The 13,656-nt window shown below is 52.0% G+C and overlaps 2 protein-coding genes and 2 non-coding genes across 9 annotated transcripts in view; all 4 read left to right on the top strand.

Annotated features, from left to right (window-relative positions):
* The first annotated feature begins 3,298 nt into the window (after nt 1–3,298).
* ARL5C (ADP ribosylation factor like GTPase 5C) lies at nt 3,299–9,799 on the top strand. 5 transcript variants are annotated; one of them, XM_064496030.1, is made up of 7 exons: nt 3,300–3,456; nt 4,066–4,126; nt 4,510–4,587; nt 5,276–5,423; nt 6,109–6,192; nt 6,730–6,881; nt 8,957–9,799. In XM_064496030.1, the coding sequence occupies exons 1-7, from the start codon at nt 3,411–3,413 to the stop codon at nt 9,003–9,005; spliced, it is 618 nt and encodes a 205-aa protein (XP_064352100.1). In that variant the 5' UTR covers nt 3,300–3,410; the 3' UTR covers nt 9,006–9,799. The 5 variants fall into 5 exon arrangements, with proteins under 5 accessions (XP_064352099.1, XP_064352100.1, XP_010990140.2 ...); XM_064496029.1 differs by lacking the exon at nt 8,957–9,799 and having other exon boundaries at nt 3,299–3,456; nt 6,730–8,947; XM_010991839.3 differs by lacking the exon at nt 4,510–4,587 and having other exon boundaries at nt 3,302–3,456.
* Nucleotides 9,800–10,408: 609 nt separating this feature from the next.
* Nucleotides 10,409–10,480, top strand: TRNAC-GCA (transfer RNA cysteine (anticodon GCA)). The gene has a single exon. It is a non-coding gene; the product is annotated as a tRNA-Cys (tRNA).
* A 615-nt stretch (nt 10,481–11,095) lies between these two features.
* On the top strand, nt 11,096–11,167 carry TRNAC-GCA (transfer RNA cysteine (anticodon GCA)). The gene has a single exon. It is a non-coding gene; the product is annotated as a tRNA-Cys (tRNA).
* A 2,196-nt stretch (nt 11,168–13,363) lies between these two features.
* PLXDC1 (plexin domain containing 1) overlaps nt 13,364–13,656 on the top strand; it is a 71,221-nt gene continuing 70,928 nt past the window's right edge. Inside the window, exon 1 of one of the 2 annotated variants that reach the window (XM_031468216.2) lies at nt 13,364–13,524. In XM_031468216.2, the coding sequence (XP_031324076.2) occupies nt 13,449–13,524 (76 nt within the window). In that variant the 5' untranslated portion in view covers nt 13,364–13,448. The remainder of the gene's footprint in view (nt 13,525–13,656) is intronic. The other variant, XM_031468215.2, reaches the window with a different exon arrangement.

The raw sequence follows: 13,656 nt of genomic DNA, 5'->3' as shown, positions 1-13,656 counted from the left end.
GGCCCAGCTTGGAAACAGTTGCAATCCTCTAGGTGAGAAATGAGGAGGGTTCACCGTGGAATGGGGAAGGAGGCGATGGAAACATCTAGCAGATATGATTGAGAACTCTCGGAAAACGATTGGAGGCGGCCAGTGAGAGAAAAGGAGGCGCCTGGGATGACCGTGGGTGATGGTCTTCCCAGACATAGAGGAAGCAGGTGAAAAAAACAGGTTAGAAGCAGAAATGATATTTAGCTTTGGACAAGGTGGGTTTAAGGTCCCTGTGGGAGGACATCCAAGAGGAGAAGAGCAGAAAACAGCTGAGTGCTTGGTCTGGGGCTCTGCAGAGAACTCCATCTGCAGTGGAGCCTGATATTTTGAATCAAAGGCAGGGATTACTAGCTTCAGTTTACAGATAAAGCTCAGTGAGGTTAAGCAACTTGTCCACAGTTACGCAGCCATTGAGCAAAGACTCAAACTGAGATCTTTGGATTTCAAGTTCTGCGGTGTCCGTGACCCCCAAGTCTTGTGCAAATTCTCCTGCCATGGGATGCCCCAGCTTCTGCAAGGAGAGGGATGCGGAGGAGGAGGAAGCCGGTGTCTGAGTATGTTTCTGTCATCTCTCCATGTGCCTTCTGCCTGAACTTACTTTTGCCCAGAACTTGCAGGCAGGGGCATTTCTAGGTGACTTGAAGATACTGAGAAATGAAGAGAGAGAGATTCTCATCTCTCGGTAACCACAAGCCCTCAACCAACACACGGTAAGCACGTTGGTGGTTGTCAACATGTGAGGATCTCAATAACCACGAAGTCGGCTGGGACTAGGCTCAGAGAGGCTGGTTCTGCTACCACAGCCGCCTCAGGGACTAGGAGCTGAGGCACTGGGGACCCATCCTGTTCAGTACCCCACTCTCCCTCCCTGACCAGCTGCTTCTGTCTTTGCAGTAGGTTCTGCCCCAGTGTGAGCTGAGGTCGGAGAGGCTGAAGGTTTTCACTATCCTAAAAAAAGGGAGCTGAGTTGAGGCCACCAGGGCCTGGGAGGGAGGGGCTGTTCCAGCAAAGTACCCTCAAGAAAAGTCTTGTCTTAGCCTCAATAATCATATCTTCAGAGAAGTGTGCCTTGGTTTCCTTCTAAATCAGGCCTTCCCACCTACTGTCTTTCAGGGGTTTTTTGTTGTTGTTGTTGTTGTTTTGTTTTTTGATTTTTGGTTTTTGATTTTTGGTAAGTGTATTTGTCTCCCTAAATAGATAGCAAGCTCCAGAAGACCCAGACAGGGTCTGTTTTATCTACTTAGCATGCTTCCTAATTCCTGGCTCCCATTCATCAAGTGGATGAATAAATGAATGAGTGCCCCCCCACTAAGATCCAGGCTGTGGGCCTCACAGGAGCTCTTGTCTGTTTACCGAATGTGCTCCAGCTAGCTAGGATGTCACTTTCAATTCTGCAATTTCTGGTGGTAGTGGGGGCAGGATGCACTGAGAGGTTTCTTCCCCAACTCCCCGCCCAGGAAACAGATGGTAAAAATGTTTAAAACATGGCTGTTTCCCTCACACCTTTCTGCACCCCTACCCTACCCTACCCAGGCACATCCCCAGCCCTTTTTTGCCTGGGGCTGAAATGGAATCAGCCCAGATGGGCTCTGATAGTCAATTCTCCTTCCTTCGAACTCTGGGCACCAACCTGGGTGGGATGAAGATTCTGTGTTTAGTGAACTCTTCCGTCTTCTCTCCACAAACTTCCCAGCCTTCCTCAGTCCTCTTCACCTCCTGCTCATACTCCTTTTTTTTTTTTAAACACTCGAAACACCATTTCTCGGGCTGTAATTTAACATATGGCCCTTCAATCCAGTAGTACCCACAGGGTGCCAGGCCCGGCCCTGGGCCAGGCAGGGAGCAGGGGGAGCACACTGGTCAACATGACATGACCCGGCCCTCTAGGACTCACAGTTGATTGGCGAAAGCAGACATGCCAGTTACAATCTCAGCATAGAGAGAAGCCCCATTTGGCTGGAGATCCAGGCCAGAGTTTGGGAAGCAGGTGACTTTTATGGCAGACACATTTTCAAGGACTCAGGAACCCACCTTTCTGAGAAGTTGAAAGATATTTGGGTGGAGAACACGCAGAAGCAAAAGCATAGTTGGAAAGAGCTGAGCACGTGTGGGCAGGGACCAGTGGATGCAGAGCCTGTGGGACAACCTGCAAAGGCAGGTGAGGGCTGTTCATGGAAGCTCTTCAATGTCAGGTGAGCAGACTGATCTGAATCCAGTGGGCAATAGGGAACCATTGAAGTTTTATGAGCTGTAGAGTAACAGACTCTGAGCTGTGCTTTAGGAAAGTTAATAGGGCTGTGAGGAGGTTGCCCTGGGTAAAGAGGTGGCAGAAGCAGGGAGAGGAGATACAGGGTCGTTCCCTTGGTGGAGGGGAGCACTGATGGGCTGTAGGAGGGCAGTGGCACTGGGATGGAAGGAGCTGAGTCTCCTGCGTGGTGGCTGGTCTCTCTTAACCGCCCCCTCAGCCTGAGGTTGGTTGCCTTCCCTACTTCTCTTTTTGTCTTCTGTTTTTTCCCAGTTTAAGCAAAGAAGGAAATTCACAAAAAACAAGCGGCTTCCCCTTCCTCTCTCTCCTTCAGCCTGGCTGTCTCTTGGCCCAGGTTCTCCTCTGCTAGGTCTTAGCATCCTGGACTCCTTTGTAAGGTCTCTAGCTGAGAGAGCTCTCTTTTTGCTCCATCTTTGTCTTCAGATGTCCCCTCCCCGGGAATCAGAAAGCTGTGCCCAGGCAGTCGATTTATCAGTGAATCATATAAGCAGAGCTCGTTTACTCCTAGAAGTTGCCTATCACCAAAGGGCCTGGAAAAGGAGGGGACACCCTGCCCTTCCTCAAGGAAGCTCACTCTGAGTAGGCCTACAAGACCCACAGTGGTGAAACAGCTTGAGATCTGTTGACGGTTGGATTGTCTTCCCAGCTCAGAGAGGATCAGTGGGCCCTGCCTGCTTCCCACAGCTAGTACAGAAAGTGGGTGGCCTAGGGTTTTGCTTGTCTAGTGCCCCAGAAATGGCACTTGGAGAAGGGAGAGCTGGCATCCAGTTGTGGGCCCCTGTGCTAGGTCTCCTTGATTTGCGATGGAGACTAGTCCATCCAGAGAACGATGGAGTTTTCTCGGGGCACAGGGAAGCATGTAAAGTCTGGACCCCATTTTCCTTGCACCTCCAGTGCTCTGGACAAGTAGCTTGTTGTCACGGTGATGCCCACAGCGCTCGAGGGGCCAGCGTCCTAGGGGATTCCCACGCCCCTCTGGGGACTTGTGGTGCTTCCGTTACCTCCTAGGCAAAGCTCGCCCGGCCCTCCCCGGGGGGCGGGGCTCCAAGCACCCCGGCTTAACCCGGCCCCCGAAGGCCGTGGAGTCCTGACCCTGTCTGACTCCTGACGCATTATGGGACAACTGATCGCCAAATTGATGGGCATATTTGGGAAACAGGGTAAGGGGCGCACAGGGCATCAAAGCCACCATTTTGATCCGGCTCCCACCTGAGGGTCCCCGATCTGGAGACTCCTGGGCGGATGCGCTGGGGGACCTTGGGCTCGGAGAGTCCTGCATGGTGGCTCCCCGCCTGCTCCGCAGTTTTCCCTGCCCCCTCTCCGCCTACTCCTCGCGGGTCGCAGGCTTCGGTACGCCCTGGGGCGCGGGGCTGGGACAGCCTTCTTCCTTTGGCTAAAAGCCGCCTCCTGTTTCCTGCTATTGTGACTTCACGCTCGGCTCTCCCCAGACCCCTTCTCTTGGCAAGTTCTGAGCCCCCCGACCTTTCGCACAATCGCTTTTCTGGAAATGTGGAGAGAGGAAAGTGGGGCTCAGCTCTCATTTCCACTATCCTAGAGTGGCACAGGTGTCCAGAGCCCGATGGGAAAGAAACCTGTCCTGTTGGCTTTTCTGCGGGGGAAGGGGGCGGGGGAGCAGAAGTAGTACGGTGGGTAGAGGTCCCCCAGCCTGCTGGGAACACTTGTCTCCTTCCTGGGAGGCCTGGTGGGGCACACAGTCCCTTGGGCATCGGATTTAGCCCTAACTCTGTCCTTCTCCCGGATACCTCCAGAGCGCAAGGTTATCATCGTGGGACTAGACAATGCAGGAAAGACCACCATTCTCTACCAGTTGTAAGTGACTCTCGGATGGGGAGAGGGGGCTGGGCCTTTCCAACCAAACTGACAGGCACTTGGACCAATCACCAGAGTCCTTCCTTGGGTTCCAGGTTTCCCCTGTAGCAGGAATGACTGGGGGAGTGCTGGTGTGACCTTCCTGGTGTAGTGCTCCCTCAATTCAGTGGCTTATCGGTCTGGCATTCGAATTCGGCTCGGTATGAGCAATCCCACTGCTCCCCGCCATCTACCCCCCAGCCCCTGCCAGACCCGGTTGCGGGCTTGACGCTGTCGGAACGTGCCCGGTGGTCTCCCTGCTCCTCGCTCCCCCTAGCGGCAGGTCTCTCCTTTCTAACTCCTGCACCCAATCCTTGTGTCTTAATTTTCTCTCCCTTCTCCAGACCCAAAAGGAAGAACTGGCTTTGGATCTGGCTGGGCTCTGTAGCTCCTAGGCTAGCAGAGTCTGGCACATGTGCTGGGTAATTATCCATCGGAGCCTTTCCTGATATTCATTCTTTGGAATGGCATCTCTCCCATTTTGGAGCCTCCAGAGTATTTACTCAGGAAAAATTTCCCCTAAAAAGTAATATATGTAATTTTTTTTTTAATTAGAAGGAAAGAGAAATTCAAGCAATACAGGCATATATAGTGAAAAGTAAGTTTCCCTCTCATCCTTAACTCCCAGTTTTAGTTCCCAGATTTTCCAGAGGCATTCCCCACATATAAAAACGTGTGTTTTTCTAAGTCACTTTCAAAAAAGCCCCTCTCTGATGGCCCTCATTGTGTCTGTCTCATTTTTCTGATCCCTTGCTACTCAAAATGTGGTCCACAGAGCAGCAGCGATGGCATTATCTGGAAGTTTGTTAGAAATACAAAATGCTGGGCCCCAGCCCAGACCCACTGGATCAGAATCTGCATTTTAGCAAGATGCCCAGGTGATTCAACTGCATATTAAAGTTTGGGGTGACTGCTCTAATAAATCTCTCCTCTCTGGGGTCCAAGCCAGGTAAGGTTTGGTCTCACTCCTGTCTGCAGTCCCTCATGCCCAGCAAAGGCTGGGTCAAGCGGGGCTGAGTTGTTCTGAGTTAGATTCAGCCTGACTTTAAGGTGTGGCCAGAGCTGAGTGAGGACTGGGCTGAGCGCTCATACCCTCTTCTTCCTTCCCAGCCTGACGAATGAGGTGGTCCATACATGTCCCACCATTGGTAGCAACGTGGAAGAGATTGTTCTGCAAAAGACCCACTTCCTCATGTGGGACATAGGGGGACAGGAGGCTCTGCGTTCCACCTGGAACACGTACTACTCCAACACTGAGGTAAGGAGGGTGCTTGGGCTGGAGGAGCTGTGTGATAATTAGTCACTTGACCTCTCTGAGCCTTGGTTCTCCTATTGTGAGATGGAGACCATAATAATGACCTCCCTGAGTTGTTATGAAAATTAAGTAATAAAACAATAGCTGGTGCATACGCATTGAATACAGCTCAATGCCTGTTAAAATTTTTGAATACCTCCTGACAGCCTTCTGTTTGATGCATTGGCTAGGGTAGGCCCTTTGTCTTTCTCTCTCTGGCAGCAGCAGAATCTGGTGGTTTCATTCCTGGAGGGAGAGCTGATTTCATACTCCAACACTGCCACTCCTAGGCTGTGTGGCTGAGGGCAAGATACGTCACTCCTCTGACCCTTAGTCTCTTAGTTTGTAAATGGGGATAATAAGCATTCCAGTTCCACAGGGTTGTGGTGAGGCCTGGATGGAGTCATGGTTGCCCAGTACTTGGCATAGCCTCTGGCACACAATCTGAGCTTGTGCTGTGCACACCCTGTGTCTGGATAGAAAAGGGAATTAAAATGGGATGAGGGCAGTGAAGTCTTGAGACTGGACAGTTTGTTTTCTGTGAGGCTCATATCAGAGTGGTGCAGAGGCCAGTGAGGGAGCACAATGGGCAGGAGACACATTCTTTGAAGAGAAAGCCCACCACTCACAGTTCCCCTTTGCTGGCCAGTTCATCATCCTTGTGATTGACAGCACGGACCGGGATTGGCTGCTGACCACTCGGGAAGAGCTGTATAAGATGCTGGCCCATGAGGTAAGCCTTGCAATTGGGAGAGGACTCAGTCATTCGCTGTGTGACCTCAGTCTTCTCACTTAGCCTCTCCGAGCATCATTCCTGATGCCCCAGTCTTGGAGAGCCTCTATTCCAGCAGGCTGAGTAAGGCTAGATTATCCCAGAGGAAGGGCAATAATGCCCTCAGCACAACTGATTACAGAAGCCAGAGTTGCTGGTTTCAGTCCTGACCCCACCTCTCATTCATTGTGGGACCCCAGACAAGTTACTTTGCCTCTCTAATTCACAATTTTCCCAAGTATAAATTGGGGAGGATCATCAAATTTCTACCTCCTGGGACAGTTGTAAAGATTCTATGTGCTGGCTGGGAGGCATTCTATGAGCTGTCAGTGTCATTTGATGTGGTTGCTACTGTTGGGCAGGGCCTCCATCCCCACCGCACCTGGGCATGGGCCTCTCTTGCTGGGAAATTGGGAGAACCAGGAAGGACTCAAGGGGCAGGGGGAAGGGAGGCTAGGTCCCAGCAGGCTGACTGGGGCTGGGCTCCTCTGTCCACAGGCTCTTCGAGATGCTTCCGTCCTGATCTTTGCCAACAAGCAGGACATGAAGGACTCTATGACCACCGTGGAGATCTCCCAATTCCTCACTCTTAGTGCCATCAAAGACCACCCATGGCATATACAGGGCTGCTGTGCCCTCACCGGGGAAGGGTTAGTGACTGTCTCACCTGGCCCAACCAATGGAGCTGACCATCAGAACCTTCTCCTGTCTCTCTCCTGTCAGAATCTGGCTCAGTGTTGGCTGCTGGGTCAAGAGAGCAGAGCACCCACCCCTGGTTAAGATGCTTTGGGGAAGCGGTGAGCAAGACAGGGTCCCTGCCCTCAAGGGGCTTGTTCTAGTTGAGAGAGAGCTAACACCCCCCACCTCAACACAAACATTTTAGGTTCTGATGAGTGCTGTGAAGAAAGTGAAACTGGACCACAGGGACCGGTTTGATTTAGCTCTGGTGGTGGGGGACAGCCAGTACGAGGAGGTGACTTTTGAGCTGAGACCTGAACGAAGAGACAGCCATGGGAAGACCCGGGGCACAAGCCTTCCAAGCAGAAATCACTGACTCTTTCTGACCTCAAGTTTCCTTATCTGTAAAGAGGAGGGTGATGAGTCGGGAGGGTATAGCTCAGCATGCTGGAGGTCCTGGGTTCAATCCCCAGTACCTCCATTATAAATAAATAAATCTAATTGCCTCTCCCTAAAATAAATAAATTATATTAATTGTACTGAAATAAAATTAATGTAATTTAAAAAAAGAGGAGAGTGATTAGAACTGTTCCCTCCCAGAATTTCTGCAGAGAATGAATGGTACCATTTATTTCACTTTCATTGAGCGTATCCTCCCTGTCAGTCCTCCAAGGTCCTCCATATCCGTGGGTTCCACATCCTCAGTTTCAGCAAAAATTCCAGAAAGTTCCAAAAAGCCAAGTTTGAATTTGCCACGTGTCAGCAATGATTTATATAGCATTTACATCGTATTAGGTATTATAAGTAATCTAGATTTAAAGTATATGGAAGGATGTCCCTCAGTTATATGCAAATACACACCATTTTATATAAGGGACTTGAGCATCTGAGAATTTGGGTACCCACGGGGATCCTGGAACTAATCCCCCATGGAGACAGAGAAATGACTATACTTTGTGCCAGGCACTGTTCTAGGCACTTGAGAAACAGCGGTGAACAAAACAGACAAAAGTCTGCCCTCATGGAGCTTGCTTTCCAGTGGGGTGGGCGGAACAGACAATAAAAAATAAAAAATAAGAAAAATATATAGTAAGTTAAAAAGTGGTAAGTGTAAAGGGGAAAAATCAGTCGGAAAGGGAAGTTGGATGTATGTAGGGGGAATATTGCAATTTTAGATGGCATCCAGGGAGGGGCTGCTGAGAAGGTAGCTGCTCATTAAACACCTGCAGGTGTGAAGGAGCTAGGTCACGGGCACAAAGAAAGGACCTTGAATCAGGCCTGGAGAATTCCCTTTCCTCTTACCTTTCAAATGGAATCACAGCACACTGAGGGCCTGGGTGCCCAGTTGAAGAAGAGAGGACTTTAGGCAGGTCGGCCCAAGGAACCACACATTTCTGGCAGTGTCCTGGATCGGGAGGGATCCCCCACTCCACAAATTCCTGGATCAGGAGGGACCCCCCACCCCACCCCACAAACCCACAGTCAGTTCAATTCAATCAGTGTTTCCAAAGTAACCCCCATGTGCCATACAGTCATGACCAAGACCCCGCTCTTGCTTGGGAGTTGCTCACAGTCTAATGGGAGCGCTTGCTTGTGGAGCATCTTCTCAGGCCTTTGAAGCCACCCTGGCACTGACCCAGGGATGGAGTTGGTGGGAAGGGGCACTGGAGCCTTGTCTAGAGACATCGCTAAGGTAGGGCTCCTGGCCTCTTCCTCAAAGAAGCCCTCCCTGACTCCCAGACATCCAGAAATCTCTGTACATCCCCTTTCTAACCTTTATCACAGCATGTAGTTAGAGAATTATTTGTTGATCATTTGTTTAATATCTATTTGCTAGACTGTAAGCCCTGGAGGGCATGTCTGTTTTTTCACCAGCACAGTACCTGATGCATAGTAGGTTCACAGTCGGTTTATATTTGTTAACTGAATCTAAATTTGGATGTAAATTTGGTGGCTCCCTCATCAGCTCTGGGCAGGGGCTGGAGGCTGGGAAGGCCATTATCCTCATGGGATATGCTGATCCTTTCCTGTTCCTCCCTCCCTGCAGGCTGCCTGCTGGGCTCCAGTGGATGCAATCTCGGGCCACTGCCAACTGATTTCCCAGATGGAGGCCAACCAGAAACTCTGAGGGTTTTGCATGGACTATGTGGGTGGAAAACCTATGACTATTATTTTTCTGTGGTTCTCTGGGGGGACCAGTGGCAGCTACGGACAGTGAGATTGCCACCGTCCACCCCCCACCCCCACTGAGGAGCTAGACTGAACACCCTGAATTGCTGCAGACAGGAGAGCAGGGAAAGCTGCCCTTCACTCCATGGAAGCAGGTATCCTTCCTGGAGACCCCAGGGAAACTGTTGTATGTGTTGGGGGATTAGGAAGTGGAGCTCCCTCCCCTCAGTCCTCAATCTCTGTAGGAAAAGTGGAGGACAGAGGAAGAGATCCCTGGAATTGTTGTTTATTTCCTAGAACACTTCCCCTAACCCCCTAACCCCCACCCCAGCTTTCTGGCCCTTCAGCCATCTTTGTCCCATACCCTTTGGGCAAAGGAGATTCCAGAAAGTTGAAGGAATAGACTCAGGGAAAGGAGGGGAGAGCCAAAAGCTGGAAGGGGAGGGGGAGGAGGACAGGACACCCCAGACAGGGACCCTCACACTGCAGGGAGTGCTACTTCTTCCTCATCCTCCCATTCCGTCTGAGATGCTGGCTCTGACCACAGCTTTTGAGTTTTAAGCCACCCCTTCACTCCCAGTGTCCTTCCCAATGTGAATCCCATTCCTCCCAAATGTCCCAGATTCCTGTAGCATTTGCTCATCTTGTCTTTTTGTAATGATTTTTTTCACGTTGCATTAGGATTTTTATGAAGGTGTAATAAATGCCATTGAAAACCTCACTTCTGCCTGCCCCTTCTGCCTGTGCCTCAAACTGGCTTTTGGTTTTCGTGCAAAGCTCTCAGGCAGGGGGAATCCACCTTGAAAAATGGAGGGGGGCTGCCTCAAGGGTCTATGTGGCTAGGGGACTGGCTCTTTGGCCCTTACTTTCCAGGACTTGGAGCTCTGGACTCTGCCTGGGCCTACAGGAAGGAGTGGTTTGATGCTAAGTCACCGAGTAAAGGAGTAGGTGCCCCTAAGAGAGAGAAAAACCCAGGAGTCCCATCTAGGTAAAGCTGGAAACAGGATGGAAACCCAGGCTGCCCATCTGTGTACAGGGAGTAGTGCTTTTACCCCAGAAGACCTGGAATAATCCTGAGGTCACTGAACCTCCCAAGTCAGGTAGTGGACACCTCTGTGAGAGTCTGGACACACATATAAGAAGCCCAGGATTTCTTAAACTTGTGATTTCCATAAGGCATGATTTGGAGGAAGAACTCAGGAATTCTAAACACCCCTACTCGGATTCTACGTTCTTTCCATTAGATTACCTTCCAACCGAAATAATAGATGAAAGGTATTAGTCCCTTATTCCATGGAAACTTACTCTAACCGACCAGCCAGCACGTGGCGGGGGTATAGCTCAGTGGTAGAGCATTTGACTGCAGATCAAGAGGTCCCCGGTTCAAATCCGGGTGCCCCCTCTTTACCGTAGACTTTTCGCGTTTTCTTAGTCAAGCAGTCCACCTACGGAAGGTCTCATAGGAGAAAATGAAACGATCCTTGGGCACTGCGTGACCTCTTTTGCGAGCGGGTGAGAGAGGAGGTCCGGGCCCTGCCAGACCACGCCTCCAGCCTCTTGATGGATTGTACAGTCGGCCCATTCTCGTAACGGTAGGGCGGAGGCGAGAGCACCCCCAGGTCGGCCTGCCCGGGGACTTCGACTGCTGTCCGGAGGAAAGGAGTTTCTAAGGGCTGGGGAAGCAAGGCATGGAGGAGTCCGCGTGAGCGTGTAGGAGGGAGACATAGGCGCCTAGAGAAACGCTACGGGGACTTTTGCAGGACGGAAGGGAACCTGGGCCCTGAAGTGAGAAATCTCGAGGGACTTTCCCTCCCACATTCTCAAACTGCATTTTTCTTAATCATTAGAATTCCTTAGTTACAGAGCTTCAGGAAACAAACCCTGCGTCCAGATGAATAATCACTTGAGATTTATATCCTTTCTATTTCTTGTAAACGTTGAACATCTGTTCCTGAGCACATCAGGGCGCCTGCGCCGGATAGCACTAAGAAGTCACCGGCGCAAGTTCGCCGGTAGAGGGGGTATAGCTCAGTGGTAGAGCATTTGACTGCAGATCAAGAGGTCCCCGGTTCAAATCCGGGTGCCCCCTTGTTTTCCCTTTTAGGGCATGAAATTTCGCGTCTAGAGCAACATCTTTCTTTAAAAGCTTTTTCTTTTTGCTTCCATAATTTTATGTTGACATTTCCTTCGCCACCTCTATTTTGGGCAAATAAGGAGCGGTGAGCGAGTACAAAACACGGGAATTCTAGAGCAATGCCTCTCAACATGTGGTACTGGAAACAGCACCACCACCTGGGAACGTGTTAGAAATGCGGATTCTCGGCCCCATTTAAGAACTACTGAATTAGCACAGGGAACTATGCTCAATATCTTAGAATAATCTTTAATGGAAAAAAATATGAAAACGAATATATGTATGTATATTCAAGACTGGGACATTGTGCTGTACACCAGCAATTGACACATTGTAATTAAATTCAGTTAAAAGAAAACTACTGAATTAGAAACTTGGGGGTGGCCGCCAGAAATTCCCGTTGTAATAAGCCCTCCAGATGATTCTGATACACATTCATGTTCTAGAGGCTTACATATTTAAAAATTTACATGTCATTTGCTTCTAATTATTTCCAAGTTGTTTTTTCAGCCTGAGTCCTTATAAGAGATCTTTTAAAGCAGATCGTGGGGCACAGGTGAATGTACAAAGAAATCGGTGTCGGAGCTAGAATTCCGTCCTGGGACCTCTCGGAAGGTAGGGGCGAAGAGAGGTGAACCCGCCTGACTCTAGCGGGAGGTCGCGGGCAGTGCGAAGGAGGTGGGTCCGGAAAAGTGAGCGAAAACAGAAAAGCGTGAGCGTTGGGTCTCGTCATGTGGCCACTAGAGGGCAGCAAGAAGCCGTAGCTGGAAGAAGCAGTCTTATCCTCAGAGTCGGCAAAATCAGAATTTAAATTAGACAACAAGAAGAACTTACAGAAACGCCTTGCTTTGTTCCATGGTAAGTGAGTGGAGCGCTTAGGTCTGGAGAAGGTCGTTTCTGGGACCCTAGGTCCTGAAGAAGGAGGAACTGGGATTCTGAACGATTAGAGAATCTTCAGGTCTTGTTTCCTTCTCAGGTCACCTCTTTGGCCTCAGTGCCAGGGAACCTGCCTCTCCACACTGTTCCTTCTCCTGTCCCCAGGCATACCGTCTTCTTGAGGGGCGGGGGGATTCCCTCAATGGCGCTTGTCTCTGCGTTTTCCAGCCCCTACACCCCAGCCCCGTATATGTCAGGGTGCCCCTGACCCCTCAGTCTCCCACCATCCAGTGCTCCAGCTCCTCAATATCGCACGAAGTAGGTCGGGGAAGGAAGAGGCACGAAAGTGTCCTGACCTGATTCCCTGCTGTCTATTAACTCGTCTAAATTGCGGGTATTTTTATTCTGTTCCGGTAGGGGAAAAAAAAAGTATTCTATCCCCAGAGCCTTTTAAAAGGTGGTGGCAGGTGGGGTGAGACGTTTTCTTGCTCTGGTGCTGGCTTTGAAGATTGACTGGGTCGGGCCCTGAGGAAGCCTTAAGTCCCCAGAGAGGAGGGTGGCCTCGGTTACCTTCTGTGGGTGGGGAGAGGTCCAGGTTATTTCAAAGTATGGGTGAGCCAGGCCCCCTCCACCCTCCATGTCTGCTGGCGGGGAGGGCAAGACGTTGTTGGCACTGGGGGGATGGGGATGGGATAAAGCGCAGGGGAGCCATGGGAGGGGGTGGAATTCAGGCCTCTGCTGTAAGGGGAGATTCCTGGGGTGGGGGTGGGCATCAGAAATCCACACAACTCTGAAGAACAGCTCAGAAAGTCGGGAAGCCTAGTGGGGCTGGATCGGGGGTGAATGGTAGGGGCCCATGGTCTGAGGAAGGGGCGCTGATCGCTTCCTGGGTTCTGGCCCCTCGAACCGTCTATCCACTGCTTTCCCCCGGGGAGTGGAGTAGGGAAAGGGAGGCAGGAGTTAAGGTGCGCTGTAGGGGCAGCTGATACTCTTCCGGGGTTCTCCCAGCCCAAGGGTACCCCCGAGTGGTCCCCTCCGCCGCCCGCAGGGGCCCCCCCGCCCCCGCCCTGGGAGCGGCCGCAGGAGCTCTCTGGGAGCGCTCGGGCAGGGCGGGGAGGGCTCGGGGAAGACTCGGGGCGAGCTCCGGAGGCGCCGCGCCCCCCCCCCGCCCCGCCCCCTCCCCCGTCCCCGCTCCGGGAGGCCGCTCAGCTCGCTCGCCGCCCGCTGGCGCTCCGCCGCTCTCGCCGCTCGTCCGCCCCGCGCTCCGCCGCCCACCCCTCCGCCCGCCAGCCCCGGGGACCGCGCCGCCCGAGCCCGAGCCGGGGCAGCAGCAGGCCGGGGGCGGGTCCTGGCCCCCGCCATGCGGGCCGAGCTCTGGCTCCTCGTGCTGGTGCTCAGGGAGGCTGCCCGGGCGCTAAGCCCCGAGCCCGGAGCAGGTAGGACTGGCTGGAGTTGGCCGGGGTGGGCCGGGAGCGGGGAGCGGCAGGCAGGCAGGCGTGGGCATGGGCTGGTACCCGCAGGCTGGGGATGTCCGGAATGCGGAGAGGGGGGAAGTCCGCGGGAGGCCA

This window comes from Camelus dromedarius, chromosome 16 (assembly GCF_036321535.1).
Source record: "Camelus dromedarius isolate mCamDro1 chromosome 16, mCamDro1.pat, whole genome shotgun sequence".
NCBI classification, from domain to species: domain Eukaryota; kingdom Metazoa; phylum Chordata; class Mammalia; order Artiodactyla; family Camelidae; genus Camelus; species Camelus dromedarius.
This window is presented reverse-complemented; position numbering and strand designations above follow the sequence as displayed.

Bases quoted from the DNA above. Each gene is read 5' to 3' on its own strand.
- ARL5C (XM_064496029.1), top strand. From the start codon at position 3,411: ATGGGACAACTGATCGCCAAATTGATGGGCATATTTGGGAAACAGG. The intron at 4,127-4,509 runs GTAAGTGACTCT...TCCCTTCTCCAG, and splicing joins ACCACCATTCTCTACCAGTT to ACCCAAAAGGAAGAACTGGC. The intron at 5,424-6,108 runs GTAAGGAGGGTG...TTTGCTGGCCAG, and splicing joins CGTACTACTCCAACACTGAG to TTCATCATCCTTGTGATTGA.